The sequence below is a fragment of the Maylandia zebra genome, linkage group LG4 (genome assembly GCF_041146795.1).
Source record: "Maylandia zebra isolate NMK-2024a linkage group LG4, Mzebra_GT3a, whole genome shotgun sequence".
NCBI classification, from domain to species: Eukaryota; Metazoa; Chordata; class Actinopteri; order Cichliformes; family Cichlidae; genus Maylandia; species Maylandia zebra.
The window spans coordinates 16,773,798-16,792,948 of record NC_135170.1 but is presented as its reverse complement, the minus strand read 5'-3'; the positions used below and the strand labels follow the sequence as shown (position 1 = coordinate 16,792,948).

Genomic DNA, 19,151 nt, shown 5'->3' with positions numbered 1-19,151 from the left:
AAACAAAACATCTGCATGACAGTCATCTCAAAGATCTGAAACTACAGGTAACTGCAGGGAGACGGCCCAGGCGGCAAAGAAACAAGTTCCATCTCTCACACACGCACATGACGAGAGGAGTCTTGGCTTTACGTTACTGATGAGCAGATACACAAACACTTGTACATAGACGAATCACCGCAGACCATCCATGAGTCTGAAAACACGCAACACTTTAAACTTAAAGCTCAACAAGCAGGATGCTAGACAGGGCGGGGAAGGGAAAACAAAACGGGGGCAAGGCTGGAGAGACAAAGTGCAGACGTGCTGATTGAGTCGCGTGATTGGAGCGAGTTTCTCCCTCGTCCATGATGTGGGTGAGACGGACACATGGCTACCAGAGAAGGGAGGCGGAAAGCGGCAGCGGTGGCGCGCAGTGTTCACCAATTCAGCTGTGGGTAAGCAGAAAAGAGGCGGGTACATTTACAAAAAAAAAAAAAAAAAAACAAAGCAAGGAGTGGAAGGCAGCCCTTTGAGAAAAGCACGGTGAGAGTCGGGTGGCTGAACAACCAGAATGAGCATTACCACATGCACCAAAAAGCCTCACACTGATCCCAGAGTGCTGGCTATGGCTTCAGAGAGCGACACAAATCTGATGTTTGCTGCAAAAAAAAACAAAAAAAAAAAAAACAAAGCACAAAACACGAGGCGCAGGTGCATCTGTTAGCATCACTGCTCTGCATGAGAGGGATGACCCAGTGCATGGGTTGGTCTGTTTCTGGAGGGGGAGGGACATCCTATACTGTTCTCAGGTATGTGATCTACCAAACAACAGTTAATACAGTCACATCCAGAGCAAAGACAGGAGGGAGCAGACACCAAACAGATGCAAGGACATAGCTAAGGGAAAACACTCTGGAGAAACCAGAAAAGGAAGCTGGGAAAATTACACACAGGCCCCCCCAAAAAACACACACAAAAAACAACCCAGTAAGGAGTAACTGGAAATATAATATATACAGCACAACCATAGAGCGATGATGGGTGCTTGGCTGTGCGCTGAGCCGACAATTGGTTTCAACAGGAGTCGTAAAAAACAGAAACCCAAAAACAGGTAGTCATTGCCACGTGCAATCAGCTCTCACATTAACCAAAAGCAGGTTTTACTAGTTTCCTAGTAGGAATTTTAAGCTTGCTCTCGTCTCCCCGGTGGCTTAAGGTGAGGAGATCCCACTCTGTATTAACGGGTGGCTAGATTTGAGTCTTCGCTCGCAGTTAGGCCTCAATGACAGGCACCCCGGGTCAAACAAAACCAGACCCCATTTTCTAGGATGCATGTTCACCAAAATGGTTACAGAAAATAAGACTGAGAGCGTGTTCAGCGACCCCACCGTTTTACATTTAATAAAGGAAAACGTTTCAACTCAGTTAGGCTGATGGTTTACGTGCAGTTCTCCTAGAGTGGCGATAATTTGGGCGTTTTTGACCCAGCACAAAGCACCATGGGCGTTAGTATGAACGCTATGACTGCACAAACACATAATAAGAGAAACTATTTTTATGCTTTTAGCCCAAGTCATGCACGGCCTCCTGGATACAACCGACTGTCCACATATAAGAAGGAGGGAAAAGTCTGCCTGCTCTTTTATTATTCCCATGTTGCTCGCCAGCCAAGTCCCTTGCATGTCTCGGCCACTTTGGTAAGTTTTCAGGAATGCATGCATTCATATGAACATCATACACTTTTATAAGAAAAAGACCGATAACAAATGAAATCCTGCCAACATGCCAGTAAAAACATCGGTTTGTTTCAAAATCAAGTGTTCAGAAAAAAAAACAAAACAACAACAACCCTTAAACAATGTTGTACAAACAAAAACTGCAACAAGCACAATTAAAAAAAGAAAAGAAAAAACAAGTTTTTTTTGTATGTACATACACACCCGATTTAACATACCCCGTTCTTTTAGCCCTCAGTTTTACAAGGTCGTAATTTACATGGATCATGACAAGAAAGTTATGGTGTTGGTTAATACAGTAGTACGTGTGTATACATGAGAGGAGGCTACACAAAGAGGAGAAACAGGAGAAGCTCAGACAGGTTAGTGACATGAAAGAAAAGGTTTGATGAGGAGGAAAGGGACAGCGTGTTGCTGTAGATGAGGCATAAAAATGGAGAAAGAAAGAAAAAAAGAACTAAAACAGTACGACAGACCCTACCATCCCACCCAAGCACAGAAATCAAATTTAAACTTAGCTCTCTCTTTGCAGTAGAAATGGAAAGATTAGCAATTTAATGCTTGTATTTCTTGGTTTTATCTTTTTGTTGGTTTCTTGATGATGCGTTTTTCTTTTATTTTTAGCAAGTTGTTCCGAGCCTCTGCGCTTCTTTGTCACTCCTCAGGACTAAAGAAAAAAAAGAAAAAGAAACAGAAGACTTTAATAATGACATCATTTAATCCTATTATTAGAATCCTGCCAAGTAACATTTGACCACCGATTGCATGCAGGACGTAGTGCAGCTGAAACCAAATGTGACCTAATATGTAGAATAAAACGGTCAAGGAAAGACGTTTTTCAGTGGACACTTGCACTCACCGGCCACTTTGTTGTTAGGTACATCTGCTTATTAACACAAATATCTACCCATCAAATCACATGACAGCAGGTAAGGGCTGAGCTACTGGGATTTTCCCACAAAACAATCTCTAAAGTTTACAGAGAATGGTCTGAAAGAGAGAAAATGTCTAATGAGCGGCAGTTTTCTGGGTGAATATCCCTTATTGATGTCGGAGGAGAATAGCCAGACTGCTTCAAATTGATTGGAAGGCAACAGTAACTCAAGTAACCACGCCTTACAAGACGGATATGCAGAAGAGCGTCTCTTTAATTTCCTGGTAAGAAGAGGAACCTGAGGCTTAAAAAACAAAAAAACAACAACAGTTTTCAGTTCAGCTGTGACATTTGGTAGGGTAAGAATTTAAGGTAAACTACATGAAAGCACAGATCCTTCTTGCCTCATATCATAGTTGAGGCTTGTGGTGATACTGTAACGCACAATGTCAAAAACCTCAAACTGTACTCAAAGTTAAATCTTCATCAAACGGGAGATTCACATCATGGATGTGCAGCCGACAAATCAGCAACTACTTTGTGAGGTCCTGTCAATGTATACCAAAATTCCCCAATCTGGAAGCAAACTGCTTCTGTACATTTACTGTAGTTTTTTAGATCTGTAACAAGTTTGCACTCTAGGCTGTGGCTTGTCTAAGTGTCTGCATGAGCAGCACTTGACTCCACTGACATCTAGTGGATGCACACCACAACTAAATCTATCCAGAGCTCTTACAGCTTGTTGACTAGATCTGAAAAATCTCACTTTCCTGATTTTCTTTGGCTTATCTCAGCCTGATCTGAAAGGATTTCTCAATGCAAGGCATGTTTGTAATCATCACTAAGATGGTGCGAGATTAGCTCAAGCAATACCAAAACCCCCACTGATTTTAGCCTCAAATAATGCAGAAAAGACTTCAAACTAGAAAGACTAGCTCAAGCTGTAGCTGTGTAGTCCAATGAGGTGAGGAAGAAAGATTTCCAAAAGAACTTAATGTAGAGGTGTTATGAAAAAGTACTAAATCTAGCTAATGTGGGGAAAAGTGTGTGTCTTCTTCCATAATATACTTTGTGTTTTTAACCTTGTGTTGCTGCTTTGAGTTTGGGTGCAAAGAAAGCAGCCTTTTTTGTGTACCTGTGTCTCAAGAGCGAACCGGCGGCTGGTAGTTGTCCTGGAAACGGGCCGTTTCCTCAAAGATCAGCTCCTTCAGCCTCTCTTTGGGAAGGTCGTCCAGTTCCATGGTGAAAGTGAAGGGCTCCTCTGCGACAGGCTGCACGTTTCACACACACGCACGCACAGACAGCAGCAGAATGTTAAGAGTCATTTCGTGAAAACGCTGCTCTGCATTTGCAAAGTGAGAAGCGCAGTGTGGTGGTGGCTTGCATGAGTTTCACACTGTTGCGACACCACACACCATAACCACGATTATTACACTTACACAAAGCAGCAGTAATCTCACAGGTAAAATAAAGTCTACAGTACAATGAACATGTGTTTACTGCACTGAATCTCTTATAGTTACACAACCTGAGAGGAAACTTAATACTTAATCCAAACACTGCTAAGAGGCTTCACAGCACAGTCCAATATAGCTGCAAATCAAATCAAATCTTAGCTTACGGTAGAAAAATGGCTAAACCCAGCTTCCTTATGTAGCTTGTATGTTGTGTAAAACTCTTTACCACACAAATTTAACACTTTGTGCATTTTGCACATAACAAAGATTGTATTTTACCTCATCTGAAGGATCGTAGTACTGCTCCAGGTAAGGGTGAGCCAGGGCCTCCTCGACGGTGATGCGCTTGATGGGGTTAAAGGTCAACATGCGGCCCAGCAGATCGAGAGCTGCATTAAAGTCACAAGGAGCTTAGTTAGTTCACTCGCCAGGTTATGCAAAAATATAACCTACAGCTTTTCTTTAATTTTCACCCGATAACTGATGACCCGAGCAAACATCACGTGAAACATTTCCAGAAGTTTGATGCGTTTCAGTTTCCAACAGTTTCTTAAATCCTGCCACTCACTCAGAACACACAAACACACAAAATGAGCCATTTTTTAAATATTAGTTGAGACAAATGCATTATAATAATATGGCAATTTCTCTATCCAATATATCACAGCTTATTTAAAGGCGTTGGTGCAGGTTTTTATCATGTGAATCATTTCCTGATGCTGCTGTTTGCTAATTGGTCGCTAACAGGAAATCTCTGTTGCTCACAGCAATCCTGATTTACAGCTGATCTCATTTACATAGACATCTGTTGAAGTGAGGTCACACCCCTGTGCCCTAATAAAGTGTGTACCTTAGAGGCAACTTTCTCCTGACTGGCTGCAAACAATTAACTATTTTAGTGTTTTATGAGCATTAATATAGGATCCTAAAACAGAACACCTGTTTGTATTTGTATACGCCAAGACTGCAAATAAACCACATCAATCGCATTGGAGTCTGCCTTGTTTTCGGACACTTAAACGTGACAGAATGTGCAGCTGAAACGATAATAACAAACAAAACCTTATTTTAAACATTAATTTATTTGTCGTGTCTTCAACCTCTTTTCCTATGGAACAGTTTTATCTCGGTTTGTAAAAATTCAGCACCACCCTCTTCATCTGAAGGTGCATGGAAAACTCCGGGGTTAACTTGGATACGCATGTCGGTTGAAACTGAAATTTTAGTTCAGTGGCGGCAGCAAGTTGGCAGTTCGCTGGTAGTGCGTGGGCTGCCCATCTACCTGTAGAGAACATCTGCTGTCAGTGGAGGCAGCATACAAAATATGTGGTAGAACAGGCCTGAGGGTTATTCTTACTGGTGCTGCTGGTACAACAGCCAGCCAAGGGGAAGAGAGAAGTTCTAACCCACAAAAAACTGAAGTGAAACAGTGTTACAAACAATGAAATGTTTCCACTGCACAGTGCTTTCCATGCTGCATTTTATGATTTTTGATGATTTCTCTACGCTTATCCCATGCCTCGACAACCCTCTTGTCAAACAATCAGCATTCGACTAACACATAGGTCTTCCCCGACCAGCTACGTGCAGCTGGGATGTTGGAGCACATTTATGGTGGGTGCAAACCCCCCCCCCCTCTCTCTCTCTCTCAATCCATACGCAAACAAAACAGTTTGCGCAAGATCATAAATTAGGCATCGACCTGGTAGCAGACATAAGTTAATCAGATAATAGAAAGACAACCTGGCTATGCTGAACTTGATTTGAAGTACAGGGCTCAGGAAATAGTCTGCCCTAGATGCACTCGCACCAATGAAAACACAGTTAGGTGAGGAAGCTGCCTGAGGCGGCATAAAAAACAACTGATTACTAGTTCAAGATTTTTTTTCTAGATCAGTAAAAACTGTGGGGAACCTTAGCTCATTTGATAATCAAAACTATATCCAGAGAAGAAAACTCAGCAGCTGTGAAATCATGGGGAAATTACCAGTTATATTCTCACATGGGCCTAATCGAGCATGACTTAGTGTCATAAAGAAAGTACGCTTTCTTGTACATTTCTGTTGGGTAACGTCTTGATAAAGTCAGTGAAACACTGCATCTTTAGCAATGCTGAAGTATATAAATGTCCACTCCTTGCTAGTATTCAGGACTGCAAATAAACCATGCCACAGTACCTTTAGGGTCTGCCTTGTAGAACAGCTTTTCCCACGGGATCTTGGGTTTTTCAGGCAGGGACTGCAAGTAGTTCCTCGCCTTCAAGTTAATGATGCAGTTCAGATCTTCTTGAGATGGAGAGCCAAGAATGCCTGTAAAAAACACAAGGAGACTCAAGACGGCTGCTCATTAACATCACTGATCTCTAATGTGGAAATAAGAGAGAAGTATGTCTCACCCAGTATGTGGTTGAGTTGGTCCAAGTAGTGTTTCCCAGGGAAGATGGGTTTGTTGGACAACATCTCAGCCAGGATGCAGCCCACCGACCAGATGTCAATGGACTTTGAGTAGCCCTGAGACACAAACACACGCACTTAGCCCAACTGTGATTTTTATCTTTTATTTATCGAAAACTAAATAAATTAAAAAGGAAAAAAAAAAACCCCTCATCAGTTACCCACAGTCTTACCTTGGAGTTGAGCATGATTTCTGGAGCCCTGTACCAACGAGTAGCCACATACTCAGTCAAAAAACCAGTGTGGTCGTGCTCTGGGTCGGCTATCCGCGCCAGGCCAAAGTCACAGATCTGACAACAACACAGAGGGTCAGAGGTCAAAAACAGCAGTCTGCCAGCTGGCCCAGAACAAAACTCCAGAGTGTCTGAAAGTAGTGAAGCATGTTCAGAAAGTTATTTTAGATTTAGATGTAGTTTTCTTCTCTGTTTAATATGCATGCAACACAGTTATTTTAAATGATTTTGGTCTTGTTATATGGAAACGTACAGTAAGTAACATTGTTGGGAAACAGATCCAGTATATAGCTGCAGGAACATTCGTTTAGATGCATTTATTCCTCTGGAAGGGAAGGCTTCAGAAAACCACAGCAACACGAGCTGCCTTTGTTCCTTACTCCTCCCACATGATCCAACTAATCCAGGGATTGATGGCTGAAGGTTCATAGTTCACCAGGACTACTCTAAGGCTGTGCAACATTGAAACAAATGGCTCAAAATAACAACAACAACAAAAAAAAAGAAAGATTGGAGATGAGATTTTGTTTGCCTTGTATTCAAGTTTTACTGTTTTTTTTTTTTAAATTATTTTTCATCACTTTTTATGCACTTTCTTACAAAATCTTTATGATTCCTTAAAAGATAAGATATTCCTATCATTTATCTGTAATTCCCAATACACTCGCAGAAACACCGTTTACACTGTGTGGTTGCATCCTTACTTACTTTAGACACCATGAGAGGTGTTTTTAGGATCGTTTTCAGGATTGTTTTCTGCCATAAAATAAGAAGCATGAGCTAGAGAGCCTAGTCATTTCATACTAAAATTCATTGAAAGTGCAAAATTTGACTGAAGCCAGCTGAGGTGAACACTTGTCATTCTCATCAGATGTGCTGCGGTGCGTTTCAGAAGCTTCCAGGTAGATGTTCTCTGCTTAGCTAAAAATATGTGCCCGGTCTATTTCTGACAAGCGCCGCATCACACCGCACAGAGCCGATTGAGCAGGAAGGAAAGTAAGAGAGAAGAATGGCCTTGGGCATCTGGTCAGTTTTCAAAATAAAACACCCGGATGTGGTCCGAAGCTGTGGCCAGGATGGACCAAAACCACACTGCAGCTGGGAAGCGACACAGCCGTCAATTAAGCTCTAAATACAGCATACATTACAAGGCCCAAAGACTGTATCATTAAAACAGTAGCAACCTGGTTTTCCTGGCAGAGCCTTCAAACATTCCTTCGAAGTTTTTTTTTTAATCTTCTTGAGAGCTGGCTGATGTAACCGCTGTTGCCCACAATGCTACTTTTATGTTTAATTACATGGAAATAAATGGCCTAAATGCCACATAACACTGACTTTGCAGCACATAAATGTCAAATGACCAGATTTACACTCAGAGCCTTCATATGCTGTATCAAGTATGTAAAATCCACTATCCCACACCAAGGGGAGGGAAAAAAAATAAAAAATAAAAATTGTTGTCGTTTTAAATGGTGATTGCGGCATGCACATGTGAGCTAACCTTGAGGTCGCAGGTGGTGTTGATGAGCAGGTTGGAGGGCTTGAGATCCCGGTGCAGCACGTTGGCGGAGTGAATGTACTTGAGGCCTCGCAGGATCTGGTAGAGGAAGTAGCAGACGTGGTCGTTGCTTAGCCTTTGGCTCTTCAGTAGCTTGTACAGGTCGGTCTCCATCAGGGTCTGCACAATGTAGCTAGAAGGATGCACGGGTCAAGGAGGACAACAACAGCTAGTATCTACTGATGCTGGAGGATAGGAACACTTCGTGGATGCTTTCTGCAGCTAAATATGGTTCAAATCCAGTGAAAATCGGCTGAAGCCTTTTTCGTAAACCTTTCAGGTCAGGAGTCATTTTGTTGTGCAAATCAAACAACAGAAAACCTAAATGACTACAGACTCTAGCAGGAGTGTACATAGCCCAAAAGAGCCTACAGGTGGCTTTACCAAATTTAGAATATCCATTATACTTCGGTATCCTTTTGCAGCACTGCATAAATACATATTTCAATCATTCAACTGTTCTAGATCCAGATCAGCAAGTATTGCAAGTATTAACAGTAGGTTTATAGAGGAAAGTCTGACAGGTAGATGTGCGCACAGTCCTGGTTGATTTAAAAAACGCTCCTAAATGATCACAACTGTTACAGTTTGTGATAAAGACAAAAATTGTTTTGGAAAGAAAAGAAGACGAGTTTTACAGCAATATTCGCTGCATCATTGTGACACAAACCATTTGCTATTTGAACACAGACAGAAAAATAGTTCAAACTAGATTTTTATGACAAGTGCTTAATATTACTGTGACTACACGACCATTTTAGAGAACATTTAAATGGTTCCTGAGTCCAAAATAAGTCCACTTAGGCTGAATGACACTTGTTAAAGGGTTAAGAGGCCCACAGTGCACGGTGCACTAACCAGCTGAGCTACACACAGAAAGTAGTAACTAAATGATGATGCCATCAGCGGACAGATTTGATTATCCTTAGCAAACTCAGTCAAGTTTTCACGAGTTCATATAAACACTACGTGACTAAGTAAAGCAAACCAAGCAGATAAAACAACAGGATACACAAAAAATGCGACTCATGCATTTCCTTTCCGTTTCTCAGAAGACAATACAACTGTTCTCAGTCAGTGCCGAGTTCCGAGGATGCTCGCTACTGCCCAATGTGGCTGAATAACAGAGATCTTAGCAATGATTCAGCAGCTCAAGCCGTTTGAGTAAAGTGGTCAAATGACTGACTCTCGAGGCCATTTGATGAAAATGTTTCGCTCTGTGAAGCAAATCTGATATTATAGATTTGATTGATCTCTACCAGCCACAGCATTAATGTTTCCAGGTTTCCTTTCTTAACCCATCCTACTGACTTTAACTCTATGCACACACAGAGCAAGTAAAAGATGGATTAATAATTTGTGTTTGCTCGTCTGGTCTAAATTCACCACAAGCCACACAATTTTAATAACTGTGCAGTCACAGCTGACTTATCCGAGCCACAAGCTTAGAGAGAAAAACCAGAGGTGGTTGAAGTTCTGCGAGAGTCACAAATGTTACAGGTGAGGGCTAAACCTGTACTTGAGCCCCACCCCCCAAAAACATCTGTAATCAAACAGCCCTACTTTGTCTTTTTAAACACACAAACCTGCAGTTGACTTCAGCATCTGTACCATCATGATGCTGCATGACTTCTTCATTGGCTAAATCCAGTAAAGAATAGTGTGCTACAGTGCGTTTGCATAATAAACTCGCAAATTTCATATTAGTCATTGTTCTCAGCATCTTAAAGATGGCTCACTTCCTTCACAGTAAAAATTTGATCTCACATATTCCCTGAAACAACAACAACCTCGCAGAACTTGCTTCAGGTATTAAACTCTGTTTAGAGTTTATGGACTCTTGAGACAGTTTTAATGTAACCATGTTCTTGTCTCTCCTTTAGTAACATCTCAATCTCAGTGTGACTGCCTGCTTGATTTTTTTAACCATAAATTAACACGTATGGAAAAAGCAGGATACACATCCCTCATGTTGTCGAGCTGCTGTGCCCTGATGATGTCGTTGATGCCGATGATGTTCTCATGGTGGAAACGCAGCAGGATCTTGATTTCCCTCAGCGTGCGCTGGCAGTACGTCTGGTGCTCGAATGGGCTGATTTTCTTGATGGCTACGCGCTGGTTTGTCAAGTTGTCCAGAGCAGAGCTGGGAAGAGGCACAGGACAGGGGTCAGATTACACACTGCATAGATACGGTATTACAAACTGGGCTGACACTGAGCTCCATAAGGGTGCTTCAAACTGTCACTACTAACAACAAGCAATGGGGCTTTTTTTTGGCTGTAATATGTTGAGAAGCACTGTAGCTGTAGGCCGGAGTGTGGGCGCAGTGTCAGCACGATGGAGATGTAGGATGCATGAGGAGCAGGCAGGGCTGGAAAAAAAGGTGAGGATGGTTTCTTTCTTGTGGTGAGTTTTGCATTAAAAAAAGACACTCATCTTTATCAGGAACACTAAGTGAAAGATCATTCTTGGGTTGCACAACACACTGAAATATTGCGAGGATGTATGTAAGTTTTGGAGCTTTCGCATGTTTAACAGACACTCCAAGACCACTTGGATCGCTGTCAGTGTGCCAAACAGTTATTGCTGTCAATGTTTACAAACAGGGAAAGCAGCAGCAAAGTCACGTGACCACGATGGCACAAACAATATAGCACTATGCTATCAGAGCTGGCAGAGAGCCGCACGGTGTGTGCGCCCTGCTGAGGTGGGATGTGTGGGCCCAACATCCATCTCGCTGCTGTGCCATCTGATTGTTCATGAGGCCGAGCTGTGAACGCAGCGACATGACACTGATAATCAAACGCATCTAACATGGTTGGACACGTCCACACGAAAAGGTGCAGCTCTCATACGTCGATAACACGAGGGAGAGGCCTCGGCAAGGCTCACAAATGTCACTCGCATCCTCCGCAGCAGCTCTGTCAGAATTAAAACAGAGATCGGAGCGATTTTGAGGCTGGTTCCGGACGTGGCTACAGCGATAACCAACTTTCCTCTGCGGTCAAACGCCGCCTGCAGAAGAAGATCTGATTGCAGTAGCAAACTACGTCCTGCGCAAACACTCCCCAAATCTTGTTTCCTGTAAAGCTCATAGCCACGCCTGTGGCTGTTCGGCTAACCCGAGTCACCGTAAAGCTAGGCTGCTCAAGAGGTTCAACAGTGTCTTAAGTGCCAATCATCGTGACTGAACACACATTAACTCGACCCCGCTTGTAGAATACAGCCGCTAAAGCGAGCTGGCTCACAGTGTTTGCTAATAAACACATTATGTTAGCTAGCGCGTTCGCTTCGCGCTACGGTAGCCCGACAAGAGATGACAAGCGCTACTACTCACCACACCATTCCGTAAGCACCCTCCCCGATGTACGACAGGTTCGTATAGCGGGGGCCCACGTCAAAAATCTGTCCTTTCACGGACTCGGCTGGAGTCCTGGGCACCGGAGCTACGGGCGGTGCATCGGGCGCAACAGGCGCAGCAGCAGCGACAGCAGCGCTGTCGGAGGCTTCGGCCGCGACCGCCGCAGTGCTGCTTGTATCCGCCATTCTTCCTCTCCAAACCGCTCCGAGACTGTCAGGGAGTGTCACTAGGCCCCGCCGCCGCTTTCAGCTGCTCTTTAACGGCCGTCTGAGGCTTTAATCGTGCGGACTGTGTGACTGACGGGGCGCAGCAACTGGGCCCTCTCTACTACTGGAGCGTAAATGGATTTCGTGCGCGAGCGGGGATTTGGTCTCAGCAGTCAGCGTAAATGCGCGTGCAAGAGTTGCGTTAGATTTAACTAAAAGGATGGTTCCGTTGGGCGGCAGCGTGTCATTTGGCTCCAAACGACAGGCACCGCCTACTCCGCTGCTGTAGTGAGGCAAAACAAGCGGCCATACAAGAATTAAACTTGCAGCAGCCGCGAGTGGGCGTGCCGAAATATGTTGCATGCTGGCTGTTATGGAAAACAAATTAAATAGTTTCTGATGAATTTGAACTTTGGCTTGTTTTGTTTTTTTGTATATTAAATATTTTAGAACAATAAAAATAGTTTTAAATGGTGGTTTGAACACGCCGTGGCAGGATAATGTCACAGGAGAGGCTTTTTTGTTTACATGTACACAGACTTTATTGTATGTCAGGTTTATTACATAAGGCATCACATTATTATTTATACATTACAACAGCAATAATACTACCAGTATATAGCTGGCAACTACTGTTGGTAAATATCAAACATCATTTAAACATATACAAGTGTTAGTGTCAGGATGTTTCTTCTTCCATATACACCAGAATAATAATAATAATAATAAAATACAGCATAAAATAATCTATCTATCTATCTATCTATCTATCTATCTATCTATCTATCTATCTATCTATCTATCTATCTATCTATCTATCTATCTATCTATCTATCTATCTATCTATCTATCTATCTATCTATCATAAACATATGTCTCTTTCAAGTACTGTTGCTGCAGTGAGAGTACTAACTGAGATGGGGAAAAGAGATCATATTTCTCCCATGGAGTTGCTGCTCTTCATTGGCCCCCGGTTAAATCCAGAATTGAATTTAAAACTCGTCTACTCACATACAACCACTTATATAGTCAGGCCCCATCATATCGTGCATAGGACCACATTATCCTAACAGAGCACTTTGCTTGCAGACTCTAGGCTTAATTGTGGTTCCAAGAGTATTTACAAGTAGAATAGGAGGCAGAGCCCCAGGATTCTCTCTTCTGTGGAACCAGGACCCAATTTGGATTTGGGAGACAGACACCATATCTACTTCCAAAATTAGACCTAAAAGCCTTCCTTTTTGTTAAAACTTATAGAGCTGGATCACGTGACCCTGAACCACCCCTTAGTTACGCTAAGCTGCATTGTGCTATTGAATTTACTCATCAGTGATTATTAAACCTTGGCTGTGTTGGTTCTCTTCTCTTTCCCTTCACCACCCGGTCGATCTGGTCATCCCCGAGCCTGACTCTACAGGAGGTTTCTTTCTGTTGAAAGCGAATTTTCCCTACTCACTGTCACCAAGTGCTCACCCAGAGAAGGTCATCAGGTTGTTGTTTGGTCAAACTGACTCCCTTCTCTAATTTTTCTCTTTCCGCGTTTTTAACAATTTACCGACACTTACACGGAAATGTTTTCTAAAAGCTTACAAACGTTCGCACATTATGCAGATATCGATCAAAACATTAAAAAACAACAACACTATTTTCATTTATTTTTTTATGTTGCACTAAGCTATACATGTCAAATACAGGACATTCATTTACCTGTCGGTCATCTTTTTTTTTAAATCAACTTTAAACGGCCGATCACTATGGAAACGAGCGCCACCGTCGTAGGCGCACCCCTTTGCGGACGTCACCTTGCAGGGCGTTGCACTTCCTGGTTTCCGTTGTGTTGTACTTTCTAGGCTACTGATTGATTGGAGGAATGATACATTTACCCCTGCGGCGACACTTGGTCGGACCGATTCGTTTAGCGTTTACTCTTCTCGGACTCCCGCATACCGTCTGGACCTCCGGAGTAAGGTATGGACGGGAACATTACTTATAAGCCTTTACCTTGAAGCTATCAAGCTAATAAGCATAGGGAAATATAAAGTCTGACTGAATAGTGCTCACCAGGTAATTTTAGTACTGTACAGTGGCTTGGGTTATATGCACAATCCAATTTATTCACAATGGATATCAAAATAGATGTTAATATGCACGAGATTATAGACATGACCACTGAAGATCAGCTATACAGAATGATCACTGTACAGATTTCAACACGGCAGAAGCAGCTGTGTAACAGCAGCTGTAATCCCGCTGCCCTGCACTGATTAACGGCCTACTCCTTTAATCTATGTGCGTGTGACAGAAGATATTTCTTGTCATCATTGAGGGGCAATGGCATTTTCATAATGTGGAGAGAAAGGAGTGCATGTGGAGTACTTACATTATCTTCTCTCTCCTTTAGGCCTGCTATTTCCTGCCCTTCTTCTTACCCCTTCCCAACCAGTAAAACCATCAGCGCTGACAACACTAGTTACTGCCGCCGGCACTCGACCATGCCATCTTCAGTAGGGCCTCATGTAAAGTCCAGATGCCCACAGTATCCAGGGTCCAATATCAAGCGCTTGTCTGTGCCTGATGACAAGGTGGACTGGACTCAGAAGTGGCCCGAGTATAATCCAGTCAGCTACACGGCCCCTTCAGTTTTAAATAACCCAGCCTGGGCGGATCCTGATATTGGGTGAGCAACAAATAGCACCTTTAATGCTTATCAAGTACATTCTGGTAGCGCCATGCGAGTAATGTAATCTGATCTATGAAGCATTATAGATTTTTTTTCTACACTTGTTTTGTAGCTCCTCTCCAAAGTTTAACACTGTGGATGGTGCTGTGGACAGGACGAGCTTTGAGGGAAGCTATAAAGTGGAAAATGGAAAACCGCTGTAAGTTATACCTCTAAGATGGTTTTTCCGATATTTAATAAAACATCCAGTTTAGTAGAATTTGCCCTGGTAACTGCAGTGTTAGCAAACCTTTCACACTGCAGAGCTGTTTCATTAGCTGTTATTGTTAAAGGCATTGCTTACAAGTCTCAAAACTCCATATAAAAAATTTTACTCCCATAGAAATCCTTGTGGACGCACAGGGTTGGCAGGCAGAGGGTTGCTAGGACGATGGGGACCCAACCATGCAGCAGATCCAATAGTCACCAGGTACCTATTCTTTTGCTTTACACAGTGCAATTATCCACACTCACATACCGCGCATGAATAATTTAAAAGTGGAAATCTCAGTGCACATTAGTGCCAAGTAATTTGATATCCATCTGAAAGCTGACTTCAACTGAAACAGTTTCATATCATAGCTAAAAGTCGATGAATTCAAAGACAACCGGTTGCATTTATGCACATTTCACCATCTGACAGATGGAAGGTAGATGTCAAAGGGGCAAAGATTCACCACTCAGTCTCCCAAAAGCCTGTTCTGCAGTTTGTGTCTATCAAGAGGAAGGACTGTGGGGAGTGGGCCATTCCTGGGGTAAGTGTTTTTTATGTTTCTTCTGTCTATACAGGGGCGTCCCGCCATTCTTGCTTGCCATATGGTGTCTACAAAAATGCTGTAGGGCAGCAAAAACAAGATTTCATTGTCGTGGAAGGGAGGGGTTTGGAGATATGTAAGAAGTTATAGTCCTGTTGTTGTTTTTGCAGGGCATGGTAGATCCAGGCGAGCAGGTTTCTCTCACACTGCAGCGGGAGTTCTCAGAAGAAGCATTGAACTCGCTCTCGAGTTCCCCAGCAGAGAGAGCGGAAATCCATCAGCGCATCACCAATCTCTTCAAATCGTCAGGATTTATGGTTCGTAAAGTGGCTTATGTGTTTGCTGCCATATTTGAATCACCAGGTGGGTCTGTCAGGTCAACTATCAGGCTTTTTCTCTGAGGGCTGACAGCTTGTGATCTTTCTCCTTCAGGTCTATAAGGGCTATGTCGATGATCCCAGAAACACTGACAATTCCTGGATGGAGACGGTTGCTGTCAACTTTCACGATGACTTAGGTATCATTAATTATGAGGAATGCTATTCCTTCTTTTTTCTTTCACCTCTGCTTGTCAGCATTTTTCTAGCGTTTTAAAAAAGTTGATGAATGTATATGAATATAAAACACTGGACCGTAATACTGTATATAAAAGATGAATGTGGCCACTTTTAATGTCACACATTGGTTCGTTAAGTCGTGTTTTGAAGATTCATCCTCAAGATTTTGGCGGTCACTGTCTTGGTTTCCTGACCCTCACACACTGCATATTCAAAAAGTATCAACCTGTCAGTCACAATGTGGCGCAAAGACCTAAAACAACCTAAAACGTCTTTTTGAGTCGCCCCCTGCTGTATATTAGAAAAAAAGAAATGGAGGTTTTAAAGCACTTCCAGATTGGATTTAAGACTTGGTAGTTGGTGGCGCCCAGTGTTGGGTGTAATATGTTACTTAAAACTACAATGACATTAGATTTTTCAGTAATACAACAATTAAAGAACGTGTTACTCCATTAAATTCAGTAATTATATTTAATTTTCAATTATTATTACTCACATTATTTGAGGAGTGAAGTTATGGAGATTAGTTTTGTTTTTATTGCACAAAAGGACAAGAGGATGTTGGTAAAGTTGCAAGAATCTGCACATACATCATGCTGATGCTAAGCTAGTGAAAAAGCCAGAGTTATGTTAAAATTGAGTGAATGCTGACCCCAGCCCAGCAGTCAGACAGTCAGACCCTGAACTTCAACAGTGATGATCAGTCAGCACTGTAGCCTCCATTTCTATCTGTACATGTTTGTAAAGTAGGATCGCTGAAGTCTTCTTGAGGTGGTTTCCATCTTCGTTGTGTGTTACCAGCTTTGTGTTCATATGTAAACACAAGAAAAGATCATACCAAACAAATCTCTTTGTTTTTACATCAGGTAACAGCGTGAGCGAGCTGCCACTGGAAGCTGGTGATGACGCCGGACAGGTCCAGTGGGTTGACCTTGACTCATCTTTCCCCCTTTATGCGAACCACTCCCATTTCCTGGAGATTGTTGCCAAAGAGAGGAAAGCGCACTGGTAGCCAAAAACGAATGAATGCTTTAAGAGAGAAGGAAACTTAAAAGCCTTACAGCCCCTTGGTGTGGTGAGAGGGCTCATCAACTGAAGTAGCATGGCATTTTATGTGAGCCTACTTACACTGATTGATGTACAAAACCCTAACACATATTAATTTATATTAAAACTCCCAAAGATGTACTCTGCAGTTTAAAAGAGATAGCCTGCTAAGCATGCTGTTTGATATACTAAAAGAGAACTATTGTACATTTAGATTAAACCCTTTGACTGACTGCTTCCAAGATAGTAAAAATAAGCCTGTAAGAACAAGAGGAAGCACAGATTATGCTAATGTATTCAATGCTAACAAGTATCACATTAACCAAACACAATGATCTCCCGAACATAACAGTACTACTAAATTAATGGAAGGGGAGAAATCAGAATAAAGAAGTGGAATCTGGCTTTGATCTTTACATGTGAAAAGGATATGATGATGGTGATGCGCAGGAGCAGACATGGTTTCGAGTGGCAACAGACGGTGGATGTAAAACAGCATTTTGCAATCAGCAGGCTGCCTTTCCAAATGTACACATCAAAACGTGTCATCTCACAGGTCGGGATACTTATCAGGGAGGCAGTGATGAATTATGCATGAAAGATCTTGAAATCTGTGTGAGACAAACACTAACACCTCTGTTATTTAAAGGTACTGCAGAATGGAGGGTCCCAAAATGAATCGAATAAATACATAATTAATTATGTCAATAATGGGTTCAAATTGGAAATGCGTTAATTGTTTTTATTACATGTTTTAAATGAAACTCTATTTTGAATGATTATTTTGTAATAAGTTTATTATTTTCAATTTCAAATAATTAATGACAAATGTCAATAATTATTTATTCATCTATTTAGCTCATTCTTTTTGGCACTCATGTCCTCTATTCTCAACAACCAAAAATAATTATTTATAAAATCCCGTTAGGAGTGGCAGCTGCTTTGTCTTCAGATTGATTTTCCAGATAAGATAAGATAAGATAAGATAAGACTTTATTGATCCCACAACGGGGAAATTTTTGCGTTACCTCAGCTCAGGTACAGATATATGAAGGAAATACAAAAATACAATTAAGTACAATCAATGAAAAAAAGTAAGATAATACACTATATACAATGGTAGCATACACAGTATGTGATTATGGATATAGTTGGAAATATGGAAGACATAAACTATATAGCTTGGAAGGTCATGGAAGGTCCATTATGCATGAAGTGGTGACCGTGGATGTTCACAGTGTCCAGTGACTTATGACATCGTGATTGAGGAGTTATAGAGTCTAACTGCTGTTGGGATGAATGATCTGTGAAAGCGCTCCTCCCTTATTTTACAAGGTATTGTCAGGCCTGACCGTGACTAAACTGGTGAGGACATCAGTTGGGCTTATCAAGCATTAACCTTAATCAAATTAGGGCCCCAAGAGTTCCAGGAGGCACCACAAATCCTATAAAACTATTTTATTTGCTCTCCGACCACAATGTCACCCATGTAAGGGCCAATTCTGCTGTTTAAATTTCACTTCAGTAAGCATATGATGCACTATAGCCCTAAAATTATGGGCTGGATGACAGCTTTTTGGCAGTAAAATTCTGCACAAACACTTTAATTATTGGTATCATTAATTGCTCGTCTTAAAGCTTTACAGGTTCTGTAAAGTATTTTTTTAATATAAGGTGTAATGTGAAAATTAACAGGGGTTTACTTATGAAACTTGCACTGATTAAAATTATTATTATTTTTCAAATGTTTGTCTGCATAACTTAAAAATGTACATTGTTGTGAAATCGTGAGTTCAATTGTATGGGTTTCCTCATTAAATATGCACCATTATAAAGTAGTTACTGTGTGAGCAACGTCAGCTGGTTTCAGCTCACACAGTCACACCAGAAACAGTTTCCTTATATGTTTTTGTTTGTGCCATTGAGAGCTACACCAATGTTTCATGTGTACTTTGCATTCTATTCATGTGAAAATAAATTCCCACATATATTAAACAAGTTAAATGTGTTTGCCTCACACTGTGTTGCTGTGTGCACTCTATGTTGTATGCGCAGTGATCCCTTTTTCCACCAGCATAGTAGTGCAGGCCCTCACAGCTTCTAGTGGTTAGTACAAACTGATGTTCCAACCATTTTATTAAGCACGTATCCAATTCAGGGGTGGAGCTAGAGCTTAAACCTATAGCCAAATAATGACTCCAATTCTAAAAAAC

The 19,151-nt window shown here is 41.8% G+C and overlaps 2 protein-coding genes across 4 annotated transcripts; one reads left to right on the top strand and one right to left on the bottom strand.

The window, feature by feature from the left end:
- Window positions 1–701: 701 nt before the first annotated feature.
- On the bottom strand, window positions 702–13,634 carry mapk3 (mitogen-activated protein kinase 3). 3 transcript variants are annotated; one of them, XM_076883062.1, is made up of 9 exons: window positions 13,568–13,634; window positions 10,254–10,436; window positions 8,237–8,426; window positions 6,676–6,792; window positions 6,445–6,559; window positions 6,227–6,358; window positions 4,329–4,438; window positions 3,728–3,863; window positions 702–2,385 (listed from the first exon to the last, which is right to left on the bottom strand). In XM_076883062.1, exons 1-8 carry the CDS (start codon window positions 13,576–13,578, stop codon window positions 3,735–3,737), a joined length of 987 nt encoding a protein of 328 aa, XP_076739177.1. In that variant the 5' UTR covers window positions 13,579–13,634; the 3' UTR covers window positions 702–2,385; window positions 3,728–3,734. The 3 variants fall into 3 exon arrangements, with proteins under 3 accessions (XP_076739177.1, XP_004560716.1, XP_076739176.1); XM_004560659.3 differs by lacking the exon at window positions 13,568–13,634 and adding an exon at window positions 11,631–12,036; XM_076883061.1 differs by lacking the exons at window positions 702–2,385; window positions 3,728–3,863; window positions 4,329–4,438; window positions 13,568–13,634 and adding exons at window positions 4,494–5,331; window positions 11,631–12,041.
- On the top strand, window positions 13,634–18,957 carry nudt9 (nudix (nucleoside diphosphate linked moiety X)-type motif 9). Its single transcript, XM_004560660.5, has 8 exons — window positions 13,634–13,828; window positions 14,262–14,537; window positions 14,653–14,739; window positions 14,923–15,009; window positions 15,223–15,334; window positions 15,505–15,651; window positions 15,767–15,851; window positions 16,758–18,957. The coding sequence occupies exons 1-8, from the start codon at window positions 13,731–13,733 to the stop codon at window positions 16,901–16,903; spliced, it is 1,038 nt and encodes a 345-aa protein (XP_004560717.1). The 5' UTR covers window positions 13,634–13,730; the 3' UTR covers window positions 16,904–18,957.
- The last annotated feature ends 194 nt before the right edge of the window (window positions 18,958–19,151 follow it).